The sequence below is a fragment of the Schistocerca serialis genome, chromosome 4 (assembly GCF_023864345.2).
Source record: "Schistocerca serialis cubense isolate TAMUIC-IGC-003099 chromosome 4, iqSchSeri2.2, whole genome shotgun sequence".
NCBI classification, from domain to species: Eukaryota; Metazoa; Arthropoda; class Insecta; order Orthoptera; family Acrididae; genus Schistocerca; species Schistocerca serialis.
Window position 1 is genome coordinate 691,586,420 of NC_064641.1, and position 27,449 is coordinate 691,613,868.

At 40.3% G+C, this 27,449-nt stretch overlaps 1 protein-coding gene across 1 annotated transcript in view; it reads left to right on the forward strand.

Annotated features, from left to right (window-relative positions):
• LOC126473192 (ER membrane protein complex subunit 8) overlaps positions 1–27,071 on the forward strand; it is a 47,832-nt gene extending 20,761 nt beyond the window's left edge. Inside the window, exons 3-5 of the mRNA XM_050100087.1 lie at positions 8,439–8,505; positions 20,834–20,928; positions 24,815–27,071. Of these exons, the coding sequence (XP_049956044.1) occupies positions 8,439–8,505; positions 20,834–20,928; positions 24,815–24,980 (328 nt within the window). The 3' untranslated portion in view covers positions 24,981–27,071. The remainder of the gene's footprint in view (positions 1–8,438; positions 8,506–20,833; positions 20,929–24,814) is intronic.
• The last annotated feature ends 378 nt before the right edge of the window (positions 27,072–27,449 follow it).

The window sequence follows — 27,449 nt, forward strand, 5'->3', positions numbered from 1 at the left end:
AAACCCAACAGGCGTCCCTGGCTTTAACATCAATGATGTGTTATCTACCGATGCAAATGCGATTGCTGAGCGCTTTGCTCGCTGAGCGCTTTGCTCGAGCCTCTGCGTCGGAGAATTACTCCCCAGCCTTTTGCACCCTCAAATGGCAGATCGAAAGGAAAGTCCTCGCATTCACTACACACCACAATGAACCCTGTAAGGCCCCAAGTACAGAATGGGAGCTCCTTAGCGCCCTTGCACATTGCCCCGACACAGCTCCTGGTCCGGATCAGATCCACAGTCAGATGATTGAACATCTCTCATCTGACTACAAGCGACTTCTCCTTGTCACCTTGAACCGGACCTGGTGCGATGGCGCCTTATCCATCGCAATGGCAGGAGAGCACCATCATTCTGGTGCTCAAACCCGGTCAAAACTCGCTTGATGTGGATAGCTACCGGCCCATCAGCCTCACCAACTTTCTTTGTAGGCTACTGGAACATGTGGTGTGTCAGTGGTTGGGTTGGGTCCATTAGGGTCGCTCTACCACTGATAATCTTGTGCCCCTTGAGTTTGCCATCCGAACAGCCTTTTCCAGACGCCAACATCTGGTTGCCGTCATTTTTTACGTATGTGAAGCATATGACACGACCTGGCGACATCATATCCTTGCCACATTGTATGAGTGGGGTCTCTGGAGACTGCTTCCGATTTTTCTCCAAAACTTCCTGTTGCTCCGTATTTTTCATGTCAAAGTCGGTGCCTCCCATAGTTCCCCCCCGTATTCAGGAGAATAGCATTCTGCAGACTCCGTATTGAGTGTGTCTCTATTTTTACTGGCTATTAACGGTTGAGCAGCAGCTGTAGGGCTGTCAGTCTCACCTTCTCTGTACGTGGATGACTACTGCATTTCATACTGCTACTCCATTCTGGAGTTGCTGAGTGGCACCTTCGGGGAGCCATTCACAAGGTGCAGTCATGGGCTCTAGCCCATGGCTTCCAGTTTTTAGCTGCGAAGTCGTGTCTCATGCATTTCTGCCGGCATTGCACCGCTTATTCAGAACCAGAACTTTACCTTACTGATGATCCACTCACTGTAGTGGAGACATATTGATTCTTAGGACTGGTTTTCGACACCTGATTGACTTGGCTACCTCACCTTCTTCAGCTTAAGCGGAATTGGTGGCAGCACTTCAATGCCCTCTGCTGCATGAGCAACACCAACTGGGGTGCAGATTGCTCTATGCTGCTGCAGCTCTGCAGAGCCCTTGTTCAATGCCGCCTTGACTATGGGAGTCTTGTTTATAGTTCGGCAGTGCCCTCAGCGTTGCATTTACTCGACCCAATGCATGACCGTGGTATTCGCCTAACGACGGGAGCTTTTAGAACAAGTCCGGTGACCAGTGTCCTCCTGCCTGGAGGCCCGAGTCCCTCCATTGAAGGTTAGGCATGCACAGTTGCTCACCAGTTACATTGCACATGTTCGTAGTTCTCCTGCACATCCAAATTAACGTCTCCTTTTCCCAACCACGGCGGTTCATCTCCCGCACCGGTGGCCCAGGTCAGGGCTTAAGATTGCGGTTCGCGTCCGGTCCCTTCTGTCTGAACTGGAGTCCATCCCGTTATCACCTCTTCTTGAGGTCCATTCATGTACACCTCCATGGTGTACGCCTAGGACGCAGATTCTTCTGGACCTTTCGCATGGCCCTAAGGACTCTGTTAACCCTGCGGCTCCCCACTACCACTTCCTCTCAATTCTCGACATGTACCAGCGCCATGAAGTGGTTTACGCTGATGGCTTGATGGCTGATGTTCATAGAGGACATATTGAACACCACACCTTGCCAGATGGCCGCAGTGTTTTCATTGCAGAGCTGGCAGCCATATCTCTTGCTCTTGAGCATCTCCGCTCATGCCCTGGTGAGTCTTTTCACCTGTGTACTGACTCCTTGAGCAGCCTACAAGCTATCAACCAGTGCTACCCTCGCCATCCTTTGGTAGCCTCCATTCAGGAGTCCATCTATATGCCCTGGAATGGTCCCTTCGTTCAGTGATGGTTGTGTGGACCCCAGGTTACATTGGAATCCCAGACAACAAACTTGCTGACAGGCTGGCCAAACAGGCTACGCAGAAAACGCTTCTGGAGATGGGCATCTCTGGAACTGACCTGTGTTCTTTCTTACGCTGCAGGGTTTTTTGGCTTTGGGAGTTGGAATGGCTTAACAGTACGCAGAAGAAGCTGTGTGTCATTAAGGAGACTACGAATGTGTGCAAGTCTTCCATGCGGTCCTCTCACAGGGAATCAGTTATCCTCTGCTGGCTCCGAATTGGCCATACGTGGCTAACGCATGGTTACCTCCTATGTTGCGAGGACCCACCTCGGTGTCGCTGTGGCTCACAAATGATGGTCATCCACCTCTTGCTGGACTGCCCACTTTAAGCCACTCTGCATTGTACTTTTAACTTTTCCACTGTCCCACCTTCGGTGTTGGATGGCAATGCCTCAACAGCAGCTTTAGTTTTATGTTTTATTCATGAGGGTGGGTTTTACCATTTGATCTAAGCTTTGGCGCGTGTGCTTTGTCCCTCTGTGTCCTCCATCCTAGTGCCTTTAGGGTGGAGGTTTTAATGTGTTGGAGAGTGGCTGACTTCTCCTTTTTATTCTCATGGTCAGCCAGCCATAGTAATCTCTTCTCCATTTTTCTTGCCTCTCTCTCTGTGGTTTTCTTGTCCGATTTTTGTCCATTTTAGTGTTTGTTGCCCTTCTGTCATTCTTGTGGTTTTCTCCTTTCTTCCAGCTGTGTTTTGTATTATGTCTCGATTATTTTACTCCCACCCTTGTGGAATTATTTTGATCAGAAAGAGGGTCCGATGACCTGGCAGTTTGGCCCATCCCCTTTTTAAACCAGCCAACCAAACGTACTGCAGCAGAACTGTGTCAGCAGAAAACTCTGAACATGTACTCTCTTCTGACAATGCACCACTCTTGTTACACGAATTTCTTAGTATGGGATGATGTGTATCTTACTGTCGAAGTCCCTACATACTTGTTAATTGCATAAGCATCCAGGTAAGGTCCCAGAGTGTCTTTCATTATTGGTGACAATGTGAATATAATGATAGGAACAGAAAGTTGGTTTAAACCAGGGGTTCCCAACAAAATTTTCTCGAGGACCCCCTCATCGAGAATGATTGGTACCTTGTCATACCACAGTATCAAGTACCTAAAAAAAGCCAAATTAAGAGTCTTTTTATACGTTTTCTATTTTTGGTACTCAGAAAAAAAACAGACATATTCATTATTGAAAAAAATATTGAACTTAAGAGTTAGCACGCGCAGTCTAAGGGCATACAGCAGAACTATTTCCCTTTATCTAATTCTAGTTTTGCGCTAGGTGTGCTAGTGTCAGTTGGCTCTAGGAAGACACTAGACGCAGAAGTTAGCATTCACTAAAGCTCTGCTCATGCGGGAAGTGGCCAAAACAAAAAATCTGTTATCATACGAAATATATTTAATATACTTCTTATTCTAATAGCATCTTGTGGACCCCTCTGGCATAGCTCGCGGACCCCTGGGGGTCCGAGGACCACCTGTTGGGAACCACTGGTTTAAACCATTTAAATGAAACTTTCTATATTTTTTTCTTCATTATTTTGCAAACCACAGCATCTAGCAAAAATGTTTCACATACAAAACTAAACTGTGTTAAATTTCCTACAGAAAAGGTCCTTTTCATTTTTTTTTCATGGAGCAATAGTTCCCCAAAAATCACACGAGTATTAAAAATAGTGTTTTAATGGTATAAAATTAATGTATATTGTTAAATGACCTGGGTTAAGACCAAATATTAAATGTTTGTACCACAGATAAGTGCCTTAGAATGTTACTGAGAGATAAATTGTGTTCTGAGTGTGTAACTGTGTGGAAAGGTGGTGGTGGTGGTGGTGGTGGTGGTGGTGGTGGTGGTTAGAAGCACTGGATTGTGGTCATTGCACTTCTTCATAGGTCTACAAAATGAAGAGCGAACAGGCAGTTCACCATTCTCTCTACTGCACTGTCACAAAAAGCAACTATAGGATGTTTCACAAAGTTAAACTGTCCTTTCCAAAGCTTGTCTTGTGAATCCACTGGGTATGCAGAGGGCAGATACACTCAGGAGATATTTATTTTCCACAAAGTGAGTTAGCACTACTTGGAAGAAAGATGTGAATTACTAATAATAGTAGCGCAAGAAACGCATATGAACAGAATCTACGTAAATCTGTGCGTACTGTTCTGCAATGCTAGAGCGAAATTGTTTCTTTGTCATTCTGTAAAGCAGCTGTAGCGTTATTGTGGGAGAGGTGACTTTCCCCACCATGAGTGCTGCTTGCTTTTCAGTTTGCAGGTATGCTATGCCTCCACAACATTTCCTGTCCAGTTCTCTCATATGAGTAGACAAATTGTTAAATGAGCTATTATGTAAAAAAGGTCAACAGCTGGAGCTGTCTGCTGTCTCCCACACTGTGTCACCATGTGTAACACACTGACAATATGTTTTTGACTGTGTCGATTTCATTGTCTCTGCTATCAATGGCTGGAATACTTTTTGTAGCTTGAAAGTAGCAAATGCATCACCCCAGCCTCAGCTCACCCAACATCTGAAGAGGCTCAGAGGCTTTAATTGGCTCCTTCTGTAATGTTAGGTCACCTGTATACCGCCCATCCCTTAATGCAGCAGGTCCAGGAAAACTGTCACTTGCTGACTCTTAGTGGAGCCAGTGTGATGTTTCTGTGGGTTCCTGGTCATGTCAGTCTGCCAGGAAACGAGGCTTCTGATGCTGCTGCCAAGACTGTAGTCCTCGTAACTCAGCCCGCGAGTTCCTGTATTCCCGCAGATAATCTCTGTGTTGCCATCTGTCAGGAGGTGGTGTCCCTTTGGAATCGCCAATGGTCCTCCCTTCACGGGAATAAGCTCTGGCGTATTAAGCCTCTCCCGGTGGCTTGGGGGATCTCCTCTTGACCCTCCAACCGGGAGGTCTTTTTAAGCAAGCTGTGTATTGGGCACTGCCTTTTTAACTATCCTCATTTGTTAAGTGATGCTAACCCACCTCTTTGTACACATTGTGCCCAAATTTTAACTGTCTCCCACATCCTAATGGAATGCCCATTTTTTTTTTAACTGTTGGCATTCCCGCTTGGATTCGCCATCTGAATTATCGGCCGTTTTAGCAAATCAGTATGGCGAAGGCCATTTAATTTTTAGTTTTGGACCTCCGTTTCTGTGTGGTGTCTTTTTTTAGTCCCTTCTCCATGTGCCTGTTTTTAGCTCCCTTCTATTATGTCAATTGGGACTGACATGTTGTCGCTTTTTAACCCCTGTCTGTCTTCGTGTTCTGTAGTTTTGACTTCGGCTCGTATGACCTCAGTTGTTTTTGCGGCCTAAAGCAAAACAAAACCAAACGATACCAAACCAAACCAATCACCTAGGTGTTAAGAAACTTCAGATATTTCAACACAAGTCAAGCAATGCATTACAGCAGATTATTGTTCTAGATTTACCCATGATAAGTTCTATTCCATCAGACGTAATATTGACACCTACCTTCCGTAATATACTGTGGATGTGTGATTAGTGGCTCCACTCACTACAGCTCACTCTGCAAGTGTCAGCAGTTGCAGAAGGGAACAGATTTCTGCAGCCTTATCAGCAATGCAGTTAATGAGAGAAGCACAGTAACTTTCCAGTCATTCATTATTTCACGCAAAGTGACTACACCATGGTTCCATGGCCTTACAATATGCTGTTAATGACAGATGGCACCAAAATGCCAAACTGACCAATCCAGTCCACTTTCCTGCCAACACTGCATATGTCATTGACAACATCACACCTACAGACCAAACACTTTTCAGCTGTTGTTTATAGGAACATATTTTACTTATAACTTTACTCAACAACTGCAAATAAATACTCACTTATTAAACTGAAAATAACTCCACTATTATAAACATGATTTCAAAGAAGTTATTTTGTCTACATATGGGAGAGAACTGGACAGGGAATGCTGGGGAGATAGTATGTCTGTAAACAGAAAAGTGAGCAGCATTTGTGGTGGGGAAAGTCACCTTTCTCAGAAGAATGCTACAGCTGTGGGATAGAGAGGCTAAGAATCAATTTACCTTATAGCAGTGTACAAAAGTGTGCAGAGATTTACATAAAATCTAGTCACATATTTTTCTTCTGGTTGTATTGTTAGGAACTGATCTCCGTTCAATGTTGTGTTAACATACTTTATGGAAAATAAACATCTCCCCACCAGGAGTGTTTGTGCACTACATCGCCAGTGATTCATAAGGCTAGCTGCGGAAGGATCAGTATAACTTTGTGACATACCATTTAGTTGCTTTTTGTGATATAGTGCAGTAGAGAGATTGGGAAATAGCCTGCTCTCTCCTAAGTTTGCAGGCATATGGAGGAGGAAAGCGCATGGCCACAGTCTGGCAAACTATTTTCACTCACTTCTAACCTCGATTTCCACCTTTCTATCCTATTACACTCCAAAAGCTTAATTTATCTCTTAATGTGGTCCTACTGTGCTTAGATGTGATACATAAATTTTGTACTATTAAAACATTGTTTCTAAAAACATGCTATTTTTCCACCCCATGTGACGTGAAAACCATCAGTGCTAGAGAAAAAAATGAATGGTACTTTTCTTGTATAAAATTTAGTGCAGTTTAATTTCATGCTAGGAAACCTTTCCACTAGATGCTGCAGTTATTGAGATAGTCAAGAAAAGGCTAAGAGTAACCTTTAGATGCACCTCCCCCTCCACCCCTACATTCACACCCCATCAATCGGGATTTTTAGTATGTTGTTCATGACACTCCTCCCTATCACTGTACAAAAAATTTTTAACTGCACCAATTTTTTCCACCAGGTCAGCATTTTTTGGTTGTCGTTGAGTCTGCTATTGGCCATTTACATCAAGTATTGACTTGGTGAAACACTTCAGAGAGAGCGGGTAAATTCTCTGATTGCTGGGAGACACTTGCGTTTAAAACAAGAACCACTGACAAAGAATCTTGTGATGTGATCTTAAGCTTATTTTCTAGAAAATAGAGCGGTAGAGCGGTTGCGAGATGGCTCAGTTCTGGAGACGGAAGGGGGGGGGGGGTTTCTTGATTCACTGAATGTAGATTATTATTGTTGTTGAAGAATGAGATTTTCACTCTGCAGCGGAGTGTGCGCTGATATGAAAGTTCCTGACAGATTAAAACTGTGTGCCCGACCGAGACTCGAACTCGGGACCTTTGCCTTTCGCGGGCAAGTGCTCTACCAACTGAGCTACCGAAGCACGACTCACGCCCGGTACTCACAGCACAGGTGCTGGCAGAAGTGAAGCTGTGAGTACCGGGCGTGAGTCGTGCTTCGGTAGCTCAGTTGGTAGAGCACTTGCCCGCGAAAGGCAAAGGTCCAGAGTTCGAGTCTCGGTCGGGCACACAGTTTTAATCTGCCAGGAAGTTTCATTATTGTTGTTGTTTCCAGAATGAATTTTCGCTCTGCTGCGTAGCGTGCACTGTTTTGAAATGTGAAACTTTAGTGGTTGGGGAGAGGTAATGTGGATTGTCCAGATCTGTAATAATTATTGTTTTACCTTGTCTCCCCAATAATGTACAACAATGCAAGTGTGGATGTGATGGGTATTCTCTCTTCATGTTGACTTCATCTCTGATAAGCTCCATTTAAAAATGCAAGTCCTCGTTGCATCGGGAGAAGGAAATTAGGATGTAGCTCGGTAGTAGAATAAAAACTTGCAACTTCCACTTATTATAACTTTTACTTTACACAGTACTGAAGTAATGCAGTTAGATGCATCTTTCATGCACCAGCTCAAAAGACTGACAGACACAGAGATCTGTGGAAAAGAAAAAAAAAATGAGGTACATAAGAAAAATGATAGTTTTGTTCTTCAATTTCCTGTCAGCATAGATGTAATCATACCTCCCTACGATATCTTTCCTGGATGAGGATAGCACATCTACATGTGTAGGTCATTTGAAGAAGTTACACAGAACCTTTGCCTTTCATAGGAAAATGCTAACAGTCTGCTAGGTTGTGGCTAAGCCATTTCTCCTCAGTATTTTTTCCTAGTCCCACTAGATATGCAGGAAAACTTCTTTGAAATTTGGGAAAGCAGACAAGAGGTACTGTCAGAAGCAAGGCTGCAACAGTGTGGCACATGTGCTTGCATAGATAGCTCAGTCAGTAGAGCATTTTCCTGTGAAAGGCAAACATTCAAAGTCATGGTCTGGCACAGTTTTAATCTAACAGATGTTTTGTTATTACTGTTATAGTTCACCTCTTGTACAAAGCCACTAACTCTCACAAATGAATTTTGCTTTTTGCGTATATTATATGTAAACTAATTTCCTGTTGGTGCAGCCTTCTAACCTCGGCCTGTTTGTTCTCAGTCATGAGCGAGGACAGCGAGTTGCAGACAAAATTGCCGAGAATTTCAGCTCAGCTTGTCTTGTTGTTGTAAGTATTTATGCATGCAACATTGCATTCCCATGAAGAAAGTTGTGTTTCAAAAGAGAAAATATAGTTCACCAGACTCATGAATCTGTCTGCATTTCTATGTTTTAATGAAATATTTCAAAATGAGTGATACCAACTGAAAGTATGATATTATTGAGAATACGCACTTGTAACCCTTCAGCTACTAATGGAAGCTTATTTCAGACTTAATGAGAATTTTATAAATTTGAATCATGTTATTTGTATTTCATAGATCCCATGGAGAGGAGTCTCAGGGGCATGGAAAGTAGTCAAAAATTCACATGTAATTCAGCTTAAGTGCAATACTATTTAATAACTGAAATTGCCATATTATTCATAAAGCATTTGATATGCTCTAGCATGTTGTTGAATAGATATGTAGCCATGTATAAGATTCCTTTGTTCTTTTGTTTACTTCTTGTGTCTTCATAGGGGTTTGTTTTTGGTGCTAGTGTTAGTCATGTGTTCAACATTTCGTAAAGTTACATGTATTTTGTGCTCAAACTATCACCCCAAAAGAATTTCTTGAGAAATTCACATATGAGGAACTATGTTTTATCGTACTGTAAAATTGGTATTAGCTCAGATCTATTATGGGCAGACACTTTTGAAGATGATGTCAGGAAAGGGATGTGATAGAAAGTGAATTTGGTAGCCATATATCATTTTAAAATAAAATTTATGGTAATTAAATACAGATATGCTGGTGAGCTTTTGACTTTCACCTGCTTTATTTTTTCATTGATTGTCCTCGGTGTCGACTTACTGTATTGCTACAATGGCTGTAAAATGAGTGTGTGGAAGTCGAACACTGACTACTTCAAATGATGTAGCTGACAGGTGCACATTTGCATTCCACAGTTCTATACTTTCACTGTTCACAACACCCCCCCCCCCCCCCCCCAATAATACAATAATACACAGTTATAGGGCCAGTGCACTACTGTGTAACTTTTGATAAGTCTCATTAATAGGTTGCAAGCAGAAGTCAATATACTGCTACGATAATTTACTGTTGAACATCTACGAGCAGTAAAAACCTAACCACACAGTTCTTGCCGCATAAGTTGAACAGACACTGTTATTGTTTTGGCACATGGCCTATTACACGTATTTCACAGTTAAGTGGGTGCATTGTTGCTGCTATAACCAACACTGGTTCCTCGTCTGAAACTTGGCCGTGGACTGACTGTCTTGGGACCAAAAATTGGGCCCTTATATATATCAGAATAATAGGCACTGAAACTACACATTGTTCAATGTTTAATTTACAGATATTACAGTTAAAACATACCTCATTCAATGAACTGAATCTATCAAAAAATTTGTTCTTTTTAACAGTTTCCTCTAATACTAGGATTTAGCCGAATTATTTGTTTAAATGATTAAATTAACATATATAATTATAAAAACAAAACTTCTGACAAAATTGGTCATTACTTTCGAATTAATTAAGGGCTTGCTTTGCTAATGTGTTTCCGAATAGAGCCAAATATACTTAAAGAATGCTATTAGTTGTTCCTCCAAATGTTTATAATTATTATAGAATTTATATTTGTTTATAAGTCAACAATAGAATTGAATTTATGAAACAATTACTGATTTCACTCTATAACAAAAGATACTAGCTAGGAATAGTCAAAACAAGATATAAAACTAAGCACAAAATTAGATCAGGTGCTCTATGCTTTAAAACTGAGGGTCAACCTGTCTCTTTTATGAAAATGCAGATTATAGTCATGTATGTTAATAGTAATTAGTCAAGAACAAAAAAATGAATTTTAAGGAGGCAGATGGCAAAACAAGAGGGGAAGTGAAATTATCCCAGCATGCTTCATCTCAAGCTGAGTGACAGATTGCAATTTGAACAGGACCCAAATAATGAATTCCCTTTTTTTTGAAGATGCAGTTGAATAGTTTTAATCTTGGTGTGTTCAGTAAATGGAAAAAAAAATTGTTGGTGTCCTTAAACTTGTTGGCATTATCATTTTGAATAATTTCTTGAATATATGCTTATCTCTCACGATCATCACTTCTTGGAAGTACATTTGCAGCTGAACTTCCAATGACTGGAGAAAACTTCTTTCATGATCTGAGAAAACAAAAACACCAATGTAAATGTATAGCATTCTTTGTTATAAGCTATTGTAACTTACCTTACGTATAATGAATAAATGAGATTATTCAGCTTCACAATGTGATAGAATTGTCTACAAGGACTCTGCAAGTGGTTGTACAGTGCATGGCAGAGGGTACATCATACCAATAATATATATTTTCTAAGCTGTTCCTTTTGTGTATTTAGTGGAAAGGAAAACTTACTGTTTATTTACCTCTATAGTTGCCTTGCGCTCACTTACCTTATTCTCATCATCCTTACCCGATATTGGTGGCAGCATAATAAGCACTCTCTCGTCCTTGAACATATGTTCCCTAAATTTCTCAAACAGGAAGTTGTGAGATCTAAGTTTCCTGAAATTTTGTGTTTCACTTTCATATCAGCTGTATTGACTTGTTAGGATCCTAACAGTGCACAGTATCTATGTGTTCCAAAAAGCCAAGTGCAAAAATTTCAGGGAATTGTATCTCAGGTAGTATCAATCAGAGATAAGGGGTCAAGAGGTTCGAATAGCCCTTGGCCTAGTGATCATTTGTATACCTATTGGAAGAACGGGCATACTGTAGCTGTCCTACTGTACAGGGTCAAAATTTAAATGTTCACACTTCCTTGAGTGCAGTCAAATTGAGCTAATCGGTTGGGTCTTTTCCATTGGGTGTGGTCTAAGGTGGGGTTTAGGTGGCATATAAAAAGCACAATCGGTTAATGAGCGGTTTTCAAGAACACCAGTTTTTACCCTTTTTTGCACTGTGGGCAGCAATAATGCAAATAACTAACCATAGCAAATGGCTCAAAATTTAATTGTTTATTCCTTAGATGTTTATCTAGAAGCACCATTTTCCTATTTTCGAAAATCTTTCTCTGTTATCAAGATACACCCAAAAAACCATGATTTTTTGGTACCAGAAATGCCAGTTGTGCAGGTGGTTACTTCTGTAATTTCTATTCTGGCAGATCATTGAAATCTCTGCCACATTTTGTTAAGGAGATGTTATCAGGTAATCCTGATACTTTTTTCAATATCGTTATCCGTCACTGTGATCCAGAGGTTCAAAGTTACCGTTCTTAGCCATGTAATACCCAGCCTGAGGCATAAACGTAGTTTTAACCACCATAGCAAAATTTTGTCATATGAATTTCTTTGTACTTGCAAATCAACAACAGATCTTTTAAAGACCTAATATAATAAAATTTTTATTGAGATATTGGGGTCTCATCATTACCCCATTTTTTGTCTACCGTAGGAGTAGGTTAAAAATCATTTTTTTATATAAAGTTGTTTAAAGTGAACTTGGGTTGTTTGGGAGGCAATTTTGTTTTAACATTATATTTTTGTTTATACGTGTTGAAGTTTATAAATAAAGTGTCAAAATATTACTGACCTATAGAATTAGTTTATATAACCAGCACACCTTGCTGTAGCGGGAAAAAGAAGAGAACCGACCGAAGAATGGTCCTATTGGAGTGCTAAAAAGATAACTAAATCCTCTGACAGAAAAGTGGGGAACCAGCTGCCTCAGTCCATTCACCTTCCTCACCAGATATTTTGCCATGCAAGCATATTCATCTTTTTTTGGCTGCAAGATAATAGCAGAGAGACAGTGACAGTGGAAGAGGGGGAGAGGAGACAGTGATGGTGAGAGAGGGAAATGGTAGTGAAAGAGAGAGGGATGAATGAAGACAATAGCATTGGAGGCCAAAGACAGACATGGTGATGGCCAGTGAGAGACAGAAGAGATAAAGATGGATGGACATAGTAACACAGGAAGCAAGAGAGGGGAAGTGAAAATAAAAAAGGGATGAGCCAGGAGAGCGTACATAGGCTTAGGGGATCTGGACCATCCCAAACTGGCAAACTTTAAAACAGAGGTATAGGGGATGGTTTTTGGACCAAAATTTTAAATATGCGGGTGTAGGGGAAAAACTAAGTTGGATTCCCCCAAATTTTTGAGCTGGTGAAGTATGGTGGAGCCATTGTCAGTGGGAAAAAAGGCAAAAGGGGTCAATGTAAAAAAGTGAGGAGACATCAGTGGGAGAGAAAAAGAGTGGGACAGACAGTGGCACTGGAACAGAGGCATTGAAAGCAGCAGAGACGAGAACAGTGGTAAGAAAGAGGGAGAGAGTAAGGTATGAAGACAGTGACAGTGGAATAGAGAGACAAAGGAGAGAAAAAGGAGACAGTGGGAGAGAGTGGTATATATGAAGGCCTTATTTCAATAGTGGTACAAGTCCATTACCTACACTTTTCTGTCTGTAATGCTTCAGAAATTAATGAGGCAAACAAACAGAAAGAAAGGTTCATCTCTAGCAAGAAGCCATATGCTTGAATATCTCTGGTGTCTCAACCGCAGATTTTTCAGCGCTCATTTAACTTTAGGACTCTGTATCTCAATATGAACAAAAATGGACTTCTACCACTATTGAAATAAGCCCTTGATGATATGGATAGTGGCAGTGAGAGGGAGATTGTGAGTATGAAGGCTTAACTACCAAGAAAGACAAGACAAAAGGATTTAGAATGTTCTGTGTTAAAAAAATCATAAATATGTTTGCATGCTAAAATTCCTGGCTAGGAAGGCAGAATGAGGATTTAGGCAGCTGGTTCTGCACTTCTCTACCTAGATCTTTTAAAGAGAGTAAATATTCACCTCTTTGTGCTCTGACAGGAGTATTTTCCGCTGATGGATTAACACTCTAAGATTGGTCACAGTATCATCTTGTATCAGACTTTTTACATAAACATTGTATTTTGCTAGAACCCTCCAACAAATGTCTTCGCTTTGCCCTCTAGGATACTGCTTGCATGTGGTCGTCACATTTCAAATTGCTTCTTAGTATTATCCCTAAATACCTACGACTTGACATACCCATGGTGTTCACCATTAATCTTCCAATTGGATGCTTATTGACTTTTCCTCTTTGTTATAGGGATTATTTTACATTTATACACAATGTTGATTCATCACACCAGGTGGAATTTATGTTAAGATCTTTCTGCATATCCTTATCATCCAAGATAATACTCTCCTGTAGAATGTTTGTCGAGAACATTATGATCATATCTTGGTTAGTAGTTGGTGATTTTGGTAGTGTTGAAGGCTTTCGGAAACCTAGGAAGACTGAATGTGTCTGTCAACTTCCATCTGTTCAAAAGATGTCATGTATGAATGAAGCAAGCTATGTTTCACACTAGTAGTTTTTCTTGAAGCCATGCTAATTCTTAAAGAGCAACTTGTTTTTCTCAGAGAACAACATAATTTGTGAGCATAAAATATGCTGTAGGATCCTGAAATGGACAGACATCAGCAATACTGGTGTGTAATTATATACATCTGATCTTCCACCCACTTGGAAACAGAAGTGATCTTTGCTCTTCCCCAGTTATTGCAGATTACTTACTGTGCCTATCCTCAAAAAAATATGAGCTAAGTGCATAAAGTATGAGGTGTAGTCATAAATTTTTAAATAGAACCTCAGAGAGAGAGAGAGAGAGAGAGAGAGAGAGAGAGAGAGTTGAGTAATTTTTTTCCATGGTCCTGGTACACACTGAAATCTCTACACTACAGTATCATAGCACTGCTGGAAGAGCAAAACAAAATGTCCAAGTCCATCTAAACTTGCATTGTGTTATTTTGTTTTAGACACTATAGCGGCATGCTACGGTGTCCTGGCATGGTTATTTCAGTGTGTACCTGAACTGTAGACATGTACCAACAAACAAATAAAAACATTAAGTAAATAACCAAATTTTTTGCTTTGTTTATTCAAGTGGTGATTAAAACTTCTGCCATGTCTTATACATTGGTGTGCAAAACTTAAGGATGAAAGTAACTTTTGTCTGATGTGTCACTGCCAAGTAACATATCTCGATGAAACTTGACCCTTAAATAAAAAGAACTGCTATTGTATAGTACAGAATGCAACTGAAAGAAATATGCAATGAGACAAACAGAACTGACACATTTATTCCACCTTCTTTCAGAGGTGGGGATTCCGCTGCTGTGAGTTGTGCGCCAACAACAGCTGATATCTTACGCACTCCACATTCACTGCACCCCAAAGCACCCTAATTATGGTCTCCTTTATCCAGACATGGAGATCAACCTCCTGCGGCGGGGGCCACGATGTGGGCTTACTGTGGCTGCCCGCATTCAGTCGCTCTTTTCTGAGCTCCAGCACTTGCCTTTACCTGGTATTCCTGCCTGTCGTAAGAGGTGAATAAAAGGAGTCTCAAATGTTTTGGCCCATATGTGATGGTCCCCTCTTGGGTTTGACCACCATACTTCAAAATTATTCCGATGAGCGAGTCAATTGGGGAAGGGCGCCTTACTTGGTGCATTGTGTCCATCGTGCATTGAGACCTTTAGCCAGCTTATTCGTCGTTGAATTGTAGTCCTGCTCACTCTCCATCTTTTGGGCGAGGATACATTCCTGGGTGCGATTTCTGCCTGCACTCTGCAGTGTTGCTTTCTGCGCTGACGACGACCGTGGACCACTTGCCACCTAATATCCAGCACGGTAGCCAGTCTGTTGTGGTGGGGCCACCATGTACCCTGTTGGCTGTAGCCCCCTGACAACACAGGGATCGCTCTACTGATGCCTGCACTGTTAACTCCCCACGTATTCCAAGGAGTAGATGCCTATCTCCCTGGGGCATCGGGACGCCCGGCAATGGCCATCCTGCCAGGTGGCCCTTGCTGTGGCTGGGTGGTGCCTGTGGGGAGGGCTCTTGGTCGGAGTAGGTGGCATCAGGGTGGATGACACACAATGAGGCGTGACACATCTTCTCTTGCTGGTGGCCAATCGCCAGCAGTCTCTAAGCATTCGAGGGCTCACTTTAATGCAAACATGTATGACTCCAAATCGTTCCCCTCCCTGGCCACACCATGGGAGGAACGAAAGGCTATGAATGACATTGAGACGTATTTGCCCCAGTATCTAGTCCATACGAGAGCTGATAGGGAATCCTTTGTGTTCATTCCGGTTATTCGTAGAGCATTTACAGGACAAGATTGGGGAGGTGGAGGGCTTGTCAAAAATGCGGTCCGGGTCAGTCTTGATAAAAACGGCATCGTCTGCCCAGTCACAGGCATTACTTGCTTGTAAGAAGCTGGGGGATGTTTCTGTTACTATCACACCCCATAAAACCTTAAATGTGGTCCAGGGCATTATCTTCCACAGGGACCTTCTTTTACAGTCCAATGATGAGCTGCGCGCCAACTTAGAGCGACGAGGTGTCCATTTCATCCAGTGCGTCCACTGGGCTGCGAGGGATAATCAGGTTGTCTCCGGTGCCTTCATCTTGGCCTTCTTGGGTGACACATTACCTGAGAAGGTGAAGGTGATGGTCTACTGCTGTGATGTCAAGCCATATATCCCTCCCCCGATGCGGTGCTTCAAGTGTTGAAAGTTCGGCCATATGTCTTCCCGCTGTGCTTCCAGCCTCATACGTCGCGATTGTGGTCGTCCATCCCATCCCGATACTCCATGTGCCCCGCCTCCCATCTGTGTCAACTGTTGAGAGCACCATCCCTCTTGCTCACCAGACTGTAAGATTCTACAGAAGGAGCGGAAAATAATGGAATGCAAGGCCCTGGACCGACTGAACTACACTGAGGCTAAACGGAAATTTGAATGGCTTCATCCCGTGCGCATGAAGTCATCTTATGCTGCAACAGTCACTCCTGTTACAGCTCCATCTGTGTTAAAACATTTCCAGAATTTTAAGTTTTCTATGCTGTTATCATGGCCTTCAGTGTTGATTTTTATACAAATTTATGTAAAAAGTGCTTCGTATTTCTGCTCAGTCAGCTTTGGAATAAAGCAGAAAATGCACATTATACGCAAAGTTATTGATTGTGTTAAATAGCTTTAGCATGGTAAGCAAGATTTTCATTGTCGGTATGTTGGATCACAGCCATCCGCAGTGTTTGGAAGGGTGGAAAGTATGCTAAGTCACAGCCTTAATGATAGTCACAATCTGATAATAGTGACTCTAGTAGTAATCTTCCTTATGCTCATTGCATTGTACTAGAGCATTTCTAATTTAATTTCAGTCATTTATACAAATAAACACCACTTTTGAAGACAGCTGTCTCTGTGATGTTCTCTTTCAAATTGTCATTACTTCCACATGAAATACACTAGTCCATATTAAGTGGGCGGTCTTAGATTGGTGTGATCTGACGTCAGACATAAACATTCCTCCTCAAGATGCTCTGTAACATGACAATTTCCATCCTCTTTCTCACCCAGGACACCCCTGAGCTAAGTGACATCCTTGTTGGCAACAAGCTGTAGATTTCATGCCTATTGTTTTCTGTTTACAAAGACTGCCAACTTTAGTGTTGTAGCCAATATTGTGCTACAAGTTTTATTTACCATAATTTTATGATGATTATCAATAATATGTCACATTAGAACATGAAAATCTTTTTAATATGGTTTCAAGAAAGATGTTTGCTTTACTGTTCTGTTTACACCATTGAACACAATCAGAATGAAAAGGGCCCACACTTGTCTTTGTATGTGTCAGCACTTGGCCATTGTCTTTGTGATTGATGCTGTGTATACTGTGGAGAGAGGTAGTTAGAGCTAATTGCTCTTAGATAGAAACAGAAACAATTATTTCATGTTTGTTATAATTTTATATTATTACATTTTTATTATTACACTGAAGAGCCACAGAAGTGCTGCAACATGAGGTGGCATGGCCTCGACTAATATCTGAAGTAGTGCTGGAGGGAATTGACACCATGAATCCTGCAGGGCTGTCCATAAATCCTTAAGCATATGTATGATTGGGTGGGGATTTCTTCTGAACAGCATGTTGCAAGCCATCCCAGATATGCTCATTAATGTTCATGTCTGGGGAGTTTGGTGGGCTGTGGAAGTTTTTAAATTCAAGAGTGTTCCTAGAGCCACTCTAGCAACTGTGGACATGTGGGGTGTCACATTGTCCTGCTGGAATTCTCCAAGTCCGTCGGAATGCACAATGGACACGAATGGATGCAGGTCATCAAACAGGATGCTTACGTATGTGTCATGTGTCAGTCGTATTTAGATGTATCAGGGATTCCATATCAGTGCAGCTGCACACACTCCACACCATTACCGAACCTCCACCACCTACAGGATCCATGGGTTCATGAGGTTGTCTCCATACTCGTACATGTCCATCCACTCGATTCAATTTGTAATGACATTCATCAACAGTCCAATGTCAGTCCTGACGAGGCCTGGGCAACCCATACAGCTTGTGTCGTGCAGTCATCAAGTGTACATGAGTAGGCCTTTGGCTCTGGAAACCCATATCGGTGGTGTTTCGTTGAATGGTTTGCACGCTGACACTTGTCAACGGCCCAGCATTAAAATCTGCTGCAATTTGTGGAAGGGTTGAACTTCTGTCATTTTGAATGATTCTCTTCAGTTGTTATTGATCCCGTTCTTGCAGGATCTTTTACCAACCACAGTGATGTTGAAGATTTGATGTTTTACCGGATTCCTGGTATTCATGGTACACTCATGAAATGCTTGTATGGGAAAATCCCCACTTCATCGCGATCTCGGAGATGCTGTGTCCCATCACTCGTGAGCCTAATATAACACCACATGCAGACTCACTTAAATCTTGATAACCTGCCATTGTAGCAGCAGCAACAGATCTGACAACTATACCAGACACTTGTTGTCTTGTATAGGTATTGCCAACTGTAGCGCTGTGTTCTGCCTGTTTACGTATCTCTGTATTTGAATATGCATGCCTGTACCAGTTTCTGTGGTGCTTCAGTGTATAATTTCAACTATAATTTAAATGCAGTTTTAATTTCATATTTTGAACAATGTAAATTGGATGATAGTAAAAGTGATTTGTTCATCTTCGCTTGTTGTGTTTCCTATGCTTTCCTGCATTTTAAAAAAGGGGCTTTTTACTGTAATTGTGTTTCAATACCAGGCGTGCTAATACGAGTCTCTGTCATTTGTGTTTCACTGTGTAGTGTAACGACGTAAGTTTTTTATAACCGATTTTCGTTTGATACGTGACCATGCGCAGACTTCGTCACCTACGTCAGTTACAACCCACTTCAAAATGATTTATATTCTTTTTTAAATTGTCACAGAATGGTTCTTGAACGAAACTGTAAAACATCAGTTGAGTCGAATGCAAAGAATTAAATCGCTTGGGCCAATTGGTTTTTTCGTAAACTTCTTAGATTTAAATTTCGTTTGTTTCTCCTCAGAAATTATATTGACACAAGTTATCTTGATTTAATCGATATCAGAATCACACATTGAATAAACCTTTGAGATTCAAAGTTTCGATGAACGCTGTCAGAATTCAATAATCTTGTCAAATATATTATTAATCCGTTCACATAATTCTTCATAAATAAATCCTCAGAACACGTGTTTCAACTTTAGTAGCATCCACTATTTTATTAGCTTCCTACACATACAGATGTGAACTTGACCGTTGACAAACTAGGACTGACTTTTCAATAAGATTAAGGTCTCTGTGAAGTCATTGTTGTACTAAAAGAGTACAAAAAAAATTCATTTTTAATTTTTAGAAGCACGACGCAACAACTCGGTTCCAGGATCTTCTGTTGCTCTTTGGCTGTCGACCCGCGACGTATAGTGGCCAGCAATTTCCTCTCTGGTCGCGGCAGCGAAGATGCTGTCTCCGTTCGTTGCGCTGCCCTCTCCGTACATGAAACATAAAAATATACAAAACTTTTAGATAATTTACAGCTATTACAAATATTAAGAAAAATACATAAACAAACTAAATGAACTTATATTCACCTGCAAACTGGGCTGACACTGGTGGATGGGTGACGCTTAATTTCGTCCCACTACAACTGCTGTTGTCACACACTAGTACATTAGTATCCTCCTAGTTAAATACCTGTATAAATGTGAAATTTAATATTTTCAAAGGAAAATGCAGTGAAGAAAACTAACAAAGAGTTGCTGATCATACTTACTTTCAGGAGGTGAAATTTGTAGCACTGCTGATAGACACAAAAAGGTGACATGTGCTCACTTCCAGTGGTGTGTGTGTGTGTGTGTGTGTGTGTGTGTGTGTGTGTGTGTGTTTGAGAGAGAGAGAGAGAGAGAGAGAGAGAGAAAGTAAAATTGAAACACTTCCTAGCTTCCGTAACTAATAGTCACTTCATCAGGGCTAAGAGAGAGACAGTTTGGAGAAGGTTAAAAGAAAAGTGCAGGTCACTCCAACTTCAAGATAAGAGGGGACCCATCTGTGGTGACGTGTTTAGGCAAGGACACTTAATGTTCTGAACTAATGCATTAGCTTTATTGATAGGTGAGTGCTCTATCAACACTGGTTTGCAATGGATATTTGTCTTCCCTGCACCTTCCCCCCCCCCCCCCCTCCCGCCCTACCCTACTTTGAAGGTAATGGGGCAAACAGTGTGGGACATTGATTAAATTAGTTAGCATTTTGTTCCCATGGTGTTGTGCAAAGGATCGATCATGTGCTTAAAGCATAGAAATTAGTATAAGGTTAACAGAAAAATAATCTGCAAGAAAATAATTTCCATGTTCAGGGTTGGGAGGGCAGGCATCACTAAATTCACAAAGTGGAGATATTAGTTTGTTGTTGGGTGGCTGGTATATTGTTTCATTCTTCTCACTTAGAATTGTTGCTTTTGTGGCACAGTTGCAAAAATTCTGAAAGTATACATACACCTTCAGTATGAACTTCTTAATATAGATTATTCAGGTAGAAATGTTAAGGCACCACCTGTTCAAAGAGAGATTATCTATAGTTGTCATTAATGTAGTTGGTTTTCCTTTTAAGGTACTTAGTTGTTGTATCCAAACACCTGAAAAAATGTAACATTATCCACATTCTGATAAGGCATATTTCTACCATGTAGATTTCCAATGCTGTGCTGCACTTCCTGGGAACGTTCCATACCTCACCCACTAAGTCTAAGTCATAAGTGTAACTGTTATCAAACTTCAATTACTTGCATCATCTTGTTTTGAGGCCCTTCTGTTTGTGTCTAGAAACAGTGAGTAATAATTTCATACTGATTCTTTCTCAGATGCCATTTTTGTTATACTTTAGCCTTCCTTACCGTGATATGCCTAGTTGTACTTATCTTTCCTTTATTTTTCTAACCCTGCTCACAGTGTGGATCTTTTGGTGATATTTTCCAGATAAACAATCAGAAGCTGAGTGTGACGATGGACAATGTAGCACTGTGTGTATTACAGAATGCTGATGGAAAGTGGAAACCAAAGGATAGATCAAGGTAAATCATTAAATTACGTGAAAATAGTGTGAATACAATGTGATTATGGTAGTTTCACTACAAAGATTAAGTTTTAATCATATCTGTGTTGTTGCATTATCTGTGAGCAGTGTGTGCTTTGCAGACTCGTGGTAGAGTTGGACATGTGTAGAGCAAGAAAGTTTAGTAAAATTTATCAACTGTTAACATAATTCTCTTCAAGTTATACTTCAGTATATGTCCTAACCATATATGCTTTGCTGGAAAAAATATTAGTACATGTGGAAAGACAACATCGGTTTTGATCTGATGACCACATATGCCACCTGAGGAATAGTGGATGTACTGATACTGGTTTCAGTGTCATGTGCTAAAGGTAGCATAATGGAACAGCTACCAGAGCACCATCTGTGTCTACCATATAATAGGGAATGCTCACAGCCTGAAGGCTCAGTGTGATGGAAACATGTGAAACAGGCAGGCAACCATGCCATGGAGATGCACATGTGCTTCGTACAACCAACTGAGTGAGTTTGAAATGGGTCAAATTATGGCTTTTAGAGTGGCAGATGGTTCTTCTGGAAAATTGTCACACAAGTTGGATGTGCTGTGTCAGTTGTGGTCACGTGAACATTCTCACACCCGTAGATCAAGTTCTGAACATCCATGCAGCACAGACACCCGCAATGACCATCATTTTGTAATAAAGGCAGCAATGACAGGTTGTACAGCTGCCACAGCACAGATAAGAAGGCTTTTTGAGACCAGATGCGTCAACACGAACCGTTGAGAGTTGGTTATCAGCCGTGGGCATGCAGATCTATAGTCTGTTTTCCATTCACAGCAGAGCATCAACATGCACGGCTCGAGTGATATTTATTGTCAGAGGATCACTTGGAACATGGAAAGCATGCCATGGTATTTAGTGATGAAAGCAGATTCTGCTTGCCCACAAGTGACGGTCATTTGCACATACGACATAAATATGGTGAGCACTGTCTTTTAGAGTGCCTTCATTCAATTCAACAAAGACGCACCCTCGCCCACCCCCACCCCTCAGGCCTTATGGACTGTGATGTGAGAAGATAAAACTCTCATTCACCTTGGTGTTTTGGAAAGGGACGCTAATCAGTGCTCGGTATGTGCAGAATGTTATAGATATGTTCTTTTGCTGTTCTTGCAACAGGAGGGTGAAGTGTCATTCCCTGCCCATGAAACTGTGTGCTCCACAACACGAGCAGCAACTTCCCTGCCAAGCACCCTCTCTGGGCTTGTCTCCAGGGGAGCACATGTGTGATATGATGGGATGAGAAGTGACTCGTGCAACTCTTCAACCAACAACTCTTACAGTACTATGTGAACAGGCCATGCAGGCATGGCATAACATTTCCGAAGACAGTATTTGCCATCTGTGTGATTAACTGTATGCCAGAGTCAGTGCCTGCATCGCTGCCTGCGGACACTACACAATGTACTGATATGGGTGCCTCAGCATGGGTTGATGTCTGGTACCTCAGATCCGCTTGTGCTGTTGATCTGTAAATGTAATCTTTTCATGTACTCCATATGCACTGTTGCAACAATAAATCTTGAGTAAAATGGAAGCCTCTAAAAGTGTGTACTAACATTTTTTTCCAGTGGTATATTTCTTTCCTGTTAATTTAATGGAGTATTATGGCTCATTGTCGACGAAAATTGTAAGTCAGTTGATGACAGTGGCATTGTTGCACGTAAGAAGTTGCTGTTTTTTCCCATATAAAATTTGCTTACTAATCATCAGTGAGTAGAAACTATGGTTTAATTATGACTTAAATAATTAGTAGTTTTTTAATTATGTATGAGAATTAGTAAAGATATAATAATCTTTTATTGTTATTTCCGTGCCTGCATTTCATCTAACTGCTGAGCAAAATGTTAACAGAACTCACTAAGGACCGTGTTTAGTACTGTTGAATGACTAAGTACAGAAATCTACAAAGTGGTATAAAAATATCATCTGCGTTACTGCATGGCACCTGTAAGCAGTATATCATATGTGAAATTTTTTAAATAAGTTCTTAAGTTCTATCTTAGGTGAAGTAATAACTATTATTCCAGCTAATTTTATGTCTTATCGTTTTAGTTGATAGCCTTGACTGTGGATTGAAACTAGTTACAATTTTGAATAAATGGAGTCTCAAACAAAAGTTTGACGCCTTGTGATTTCCAAAGACAAAGACGTAAATTACCAGGAACTCTTTAGTAACTGGTTGGGAAATAAAAAAGAAATTACATCGTCAGTGTTAAAATGCTATAATTGATTTGTTGCTCAATAATAGGATGGAGGAACAATAAACATGTATGCCTTTGTCCAGTATTGCTTCTTGTGTTATTTGCCCTGAAACCTACTTTTTTGGACAGATAACTCTTTCCATGCAGTGTGATACAGTGTAACAGAAATTTGTTGTTACATGTAAATACTTGCTATGTTCATCAGTGCAGGAAAAATATGCATTAGCTTTATGTTTATTTGCTATATATAGTCCCGATTTCATGATGTGATTTATGTGCAAGCCTAGAGCAAAATTTCTATGTACTAGATTAAAATACGTAATACTGTAAGGTGCTGTTCAGAAAAGAAAAATGACTGTGTATTCAAATAATTTGAGATAAAAGTTTTTCACCATTAATTTTTTGCCTTAAGTAGCTGTGGTTCTTTTTTCAGTGTTAAGACTTGCGATGTGTCTATTATGGGTGTGAAGTCAAGCCTACAGCCAGTGTGAAGAAAATATGAAACATACTGAGTTCTGTTGATAATTTTCTTTTGTGCAAATAAATTGTGGGTTAAGGACTGTATAGTGTTGCAGTTACCAATGGTAAGTTCAAAAGAGATTTATAATTTTGGAACAGGAGAAACAATCAGTTCAATGAAAATTGATCGTAGAACTCTCCTGTCATTATGAGATGAGATTGCTGAATAATGTAATAGCATTATATCAGTAATGTTCAAAATTTCGGTTGATAGAAATGGATGCTAAGACTGAGCATCTACTAACAATAGGCTTTTCACACATAAATCTCCTCAAAATTGCAGTAATAATAAAGGAAAATTGGAAATTTGTTTCACAAGTAGTAAATGAAACTTACGCGAGCTCTGATGTTAGTACCAAATAATTACTAGGAACATAAGAGAAATAGTAATGGTTTCTGCTTTGGAAATTTGTCTGAATTTATTATTGTAGAAGAGAAGTAAACTATCAGGATACTATTTTTGTATGTGCTGTTGTTTCAAAGTGCTAGAGAGATATTGAAAAATCCCTATGTGACAGTGGCCATTTTAAAGTGTTCATGTCACTCCTGTGCCACCATTCATCAAGCCGACCATTGCTTCAGAAGGCGAACTGGCAAACCTATACCAAGGATGCTGTCTTTGCAGCCTCCCCATTGGGAACCATCCATGATGTTCTCAAAGACGTCTCTGCTGCTGTCATGCATGCTGCCAAAACATTGGCCCCACTTTCCAGGGGCACTGTCGCATCAATGGTCAATCTTGTGGTGGTTGGAAGAAATTGTATCAACAACCTGAGCTTGTTAAGGTGCTCTTCAACAATATAAGCAACATTCCATAGTGGCCTACTTATTATGTTTAACCTTTAAGCGGTTTGCATGCAGGGGCTCTGCTTAATTAAGCAAAGGAAGGAACAATGCTGGGAATGCTACGCTTCCTCTTTGGGAATGCATAGGATCTTCCTTCTAGGTATGGACAAAGATGACCTTCTGGACCGTCAGTGGCCAACAACCTTCTCTAGTCTCTTACTTAATGGTAGAGTCTCTGCCAACTCGTATATCGTGAGGGGGTGGAGAGGGGAAGATATTTGAAAATTCATGTAATTCTTATAACTAAGGTAGCCAATGATTTTGTTTTCAGTTTTTCTGTGGAGGCGAATTCGCTGGACTCTGCAGCTGTTTTAGTGCAGCAACGAGCTTATGAAGAACTGGTGGACTTCGACAATCATCTAGATGATATCTCACTGGACTGGACAAATGCTCAATTAAATGATATAATAGATAATGCAGTTCAGGTGGTAGGTTAAGAGATTGTATATATGTATATATTTTTAAAAAAGTCCCTGAGGTGATAACCAGATTATATATCATCTCAGGCTCATACCTCTGCATTTGTTGATGAGGAACAGAAAATTTCTATTATTTATATAACTGCTGGACAGTTTTGTTGTTCTCAGACCAAGGACTGTGGATGAAGCACATCTTGAATATATCTGTGGCAATATTCTCCATGTGACAAGCACCTAAAATGTGATGACCTTCTTCACATCTGCAAGCATTCCAAGACTGGAAGTCGTGCTCCTTTTTAAAGTGTTTAGTGGTGTCAGTGATAGTAAATTTAATTTTCTGCTGACAGTAGGGCATTCTTGTTGTTTATCACTGACATTAAATTGCAAAAAGCACCATTTGCAAAAGATATGTGCATATTCAATGTTGAGTTTGCTGTTAGACCATATGACATGTTGTAATATTTTGTAGTTTTCATTAGCATGTGCAACAGTGAATAGCTCCACTTCTTGTACCTTGTATTGTAATTTACACACAGTTTGCCAGAGCCAACAATTGTGTGTCACTCAGATTTTGTGTGTGTTGTTATGATTTAATTATTGTGTATGGTTTGTTGGATTGTATAAATAACTTTAAATTGACAGGATGGAATTTGAAATTAAACTTGTAAGTTGTTGAAATTTATACCATTCATAGATAATGTAAGAAAAAAATGCCTATTGTATTGATCCTTGTAACCTTGAGATTTCAAAGTTGTTAAATCTATTGTTACAGTTTTTTGTCCCTATGTGAATAGTAGATATTTTGACATGACGATTATATAAAAATGAGAAGATTTATCTACAGTTATTACATACAGATACAACTACTGTCACTTTCAGTACAATTAGTCTGTTCTGCTCATGGAACTAATATTACCCTATTTTTGCCCCAAGCAGAACATTTGTTTCTAGAAACGATGACACAGGCTATCCAATCAGTTAACATATTGATTATGATATATTTCTGTGAGTGTAACATTTTATCAACTTACTAACAAGTAATTTCTTCTCAGAGATGAAAATTAACTGTCTGAACCTCATAAGCTTATTCATAAATTTTGAAGACTACACAGACAGCATACCTGATGTTTCTACACATGCAACAATAAACTCAAGAATTTGCTCTTGTTGGTTAACATACTCTTCCAGTTCTTCATAATAATAGATGTGTACATTTTTTGTGGTTTTCTTTTCTTCTCCCATAGATAAATTATAAATTGTTATATGCTCATAAAAGTGCCACAGGAGGAATTGCCTTTGGACTGTATATATCCTCATAGGGAAACAATAAGATTATTTCTCATGATAGTTAAATGTCCCTGCCCCCCTGCCCCATACTCCATATCATTCCTACACAGTACACCCTTCTGTCACTCATTCGTGCCTTTGAATGCCTTGTGCTTTGCAACACCTGTTCTCTTCTGCACTTACCCCCCCACCCCCACCCCCCATGTCATTGTTGTCTCTTTGGTGATTAATTTTGTGTGCATTTATTTCTGATTGTTAGCTCCAGCTAACATAATCAGCAGAGCAAGACTTAGCAGTGAAAGCTACAGTTTTTTTATAAGTCCTAATATCTATTCCCCCGTCACTCAGCAGTTTATATCCTATAATGAAGCTTATTTTGTTGACAGTTGTATAATCATCTTTTTGTAATGCTGTCCATTCTTTCTCACCTTGTTCTTCCCATTTCACTGTGTTTCATTCTGTTGATCAGTCTCTTTAAGTGGCATTTCCTCATATTTTCTCTCCAATTTTGCCACATCACTCTTCAACTTTTAATGTGTGTACCTTTGTTTCTGGTAACTATTTTACAATCACATATCTCCACTATCCAGTTGCTCATCTATATATACACTACATCCTCTGCAAGTCTTCTTGTCCACATCTGCATGCTCATAGTTACTGTAGAAAAAGTGTGTAATTTATTTGTATTTGTAAGCTGGCAATAAGAACTTTTTTTCTGCAGTGATTATCTTTACAGTCATGTAAAACAGCAAGTTTGCAGTTTTTGTATGTGAATTACAGTAATGGTTTTTGTATCACATAAGACATTGAGTACAAATACAAGAAAACACTTTCATAAAAATAAAAACAAAATTTTCAAGAAGATGCAGTCGGCCTCTTTCAGTTTGTGTGTGTGTGTGTGTGTGTGTGTGTGTGTGTGTGTGTGTGTGTGTGTGTGTATAGTAGAGAGAGAGAGAGAGAGAGAGAGAGAGAGACCGACCTTTTCTCATATATAAATTATGTTCCATACTAGAGACATGTATTCTTCATATTTCTTGCGCATCTTGTTCACTTTGCTGTCTGTTCCTGGTCAAATGCATTGGAACATGAGTGTGTGGCTGTAGGCATGGCTCCTAGCAATTGTGGCATCTTCAGTAAACTATCCATAGTGTCTGTGACATAGCAAGATATGTGTCATCAGCATAATAATACAGTTCCTAA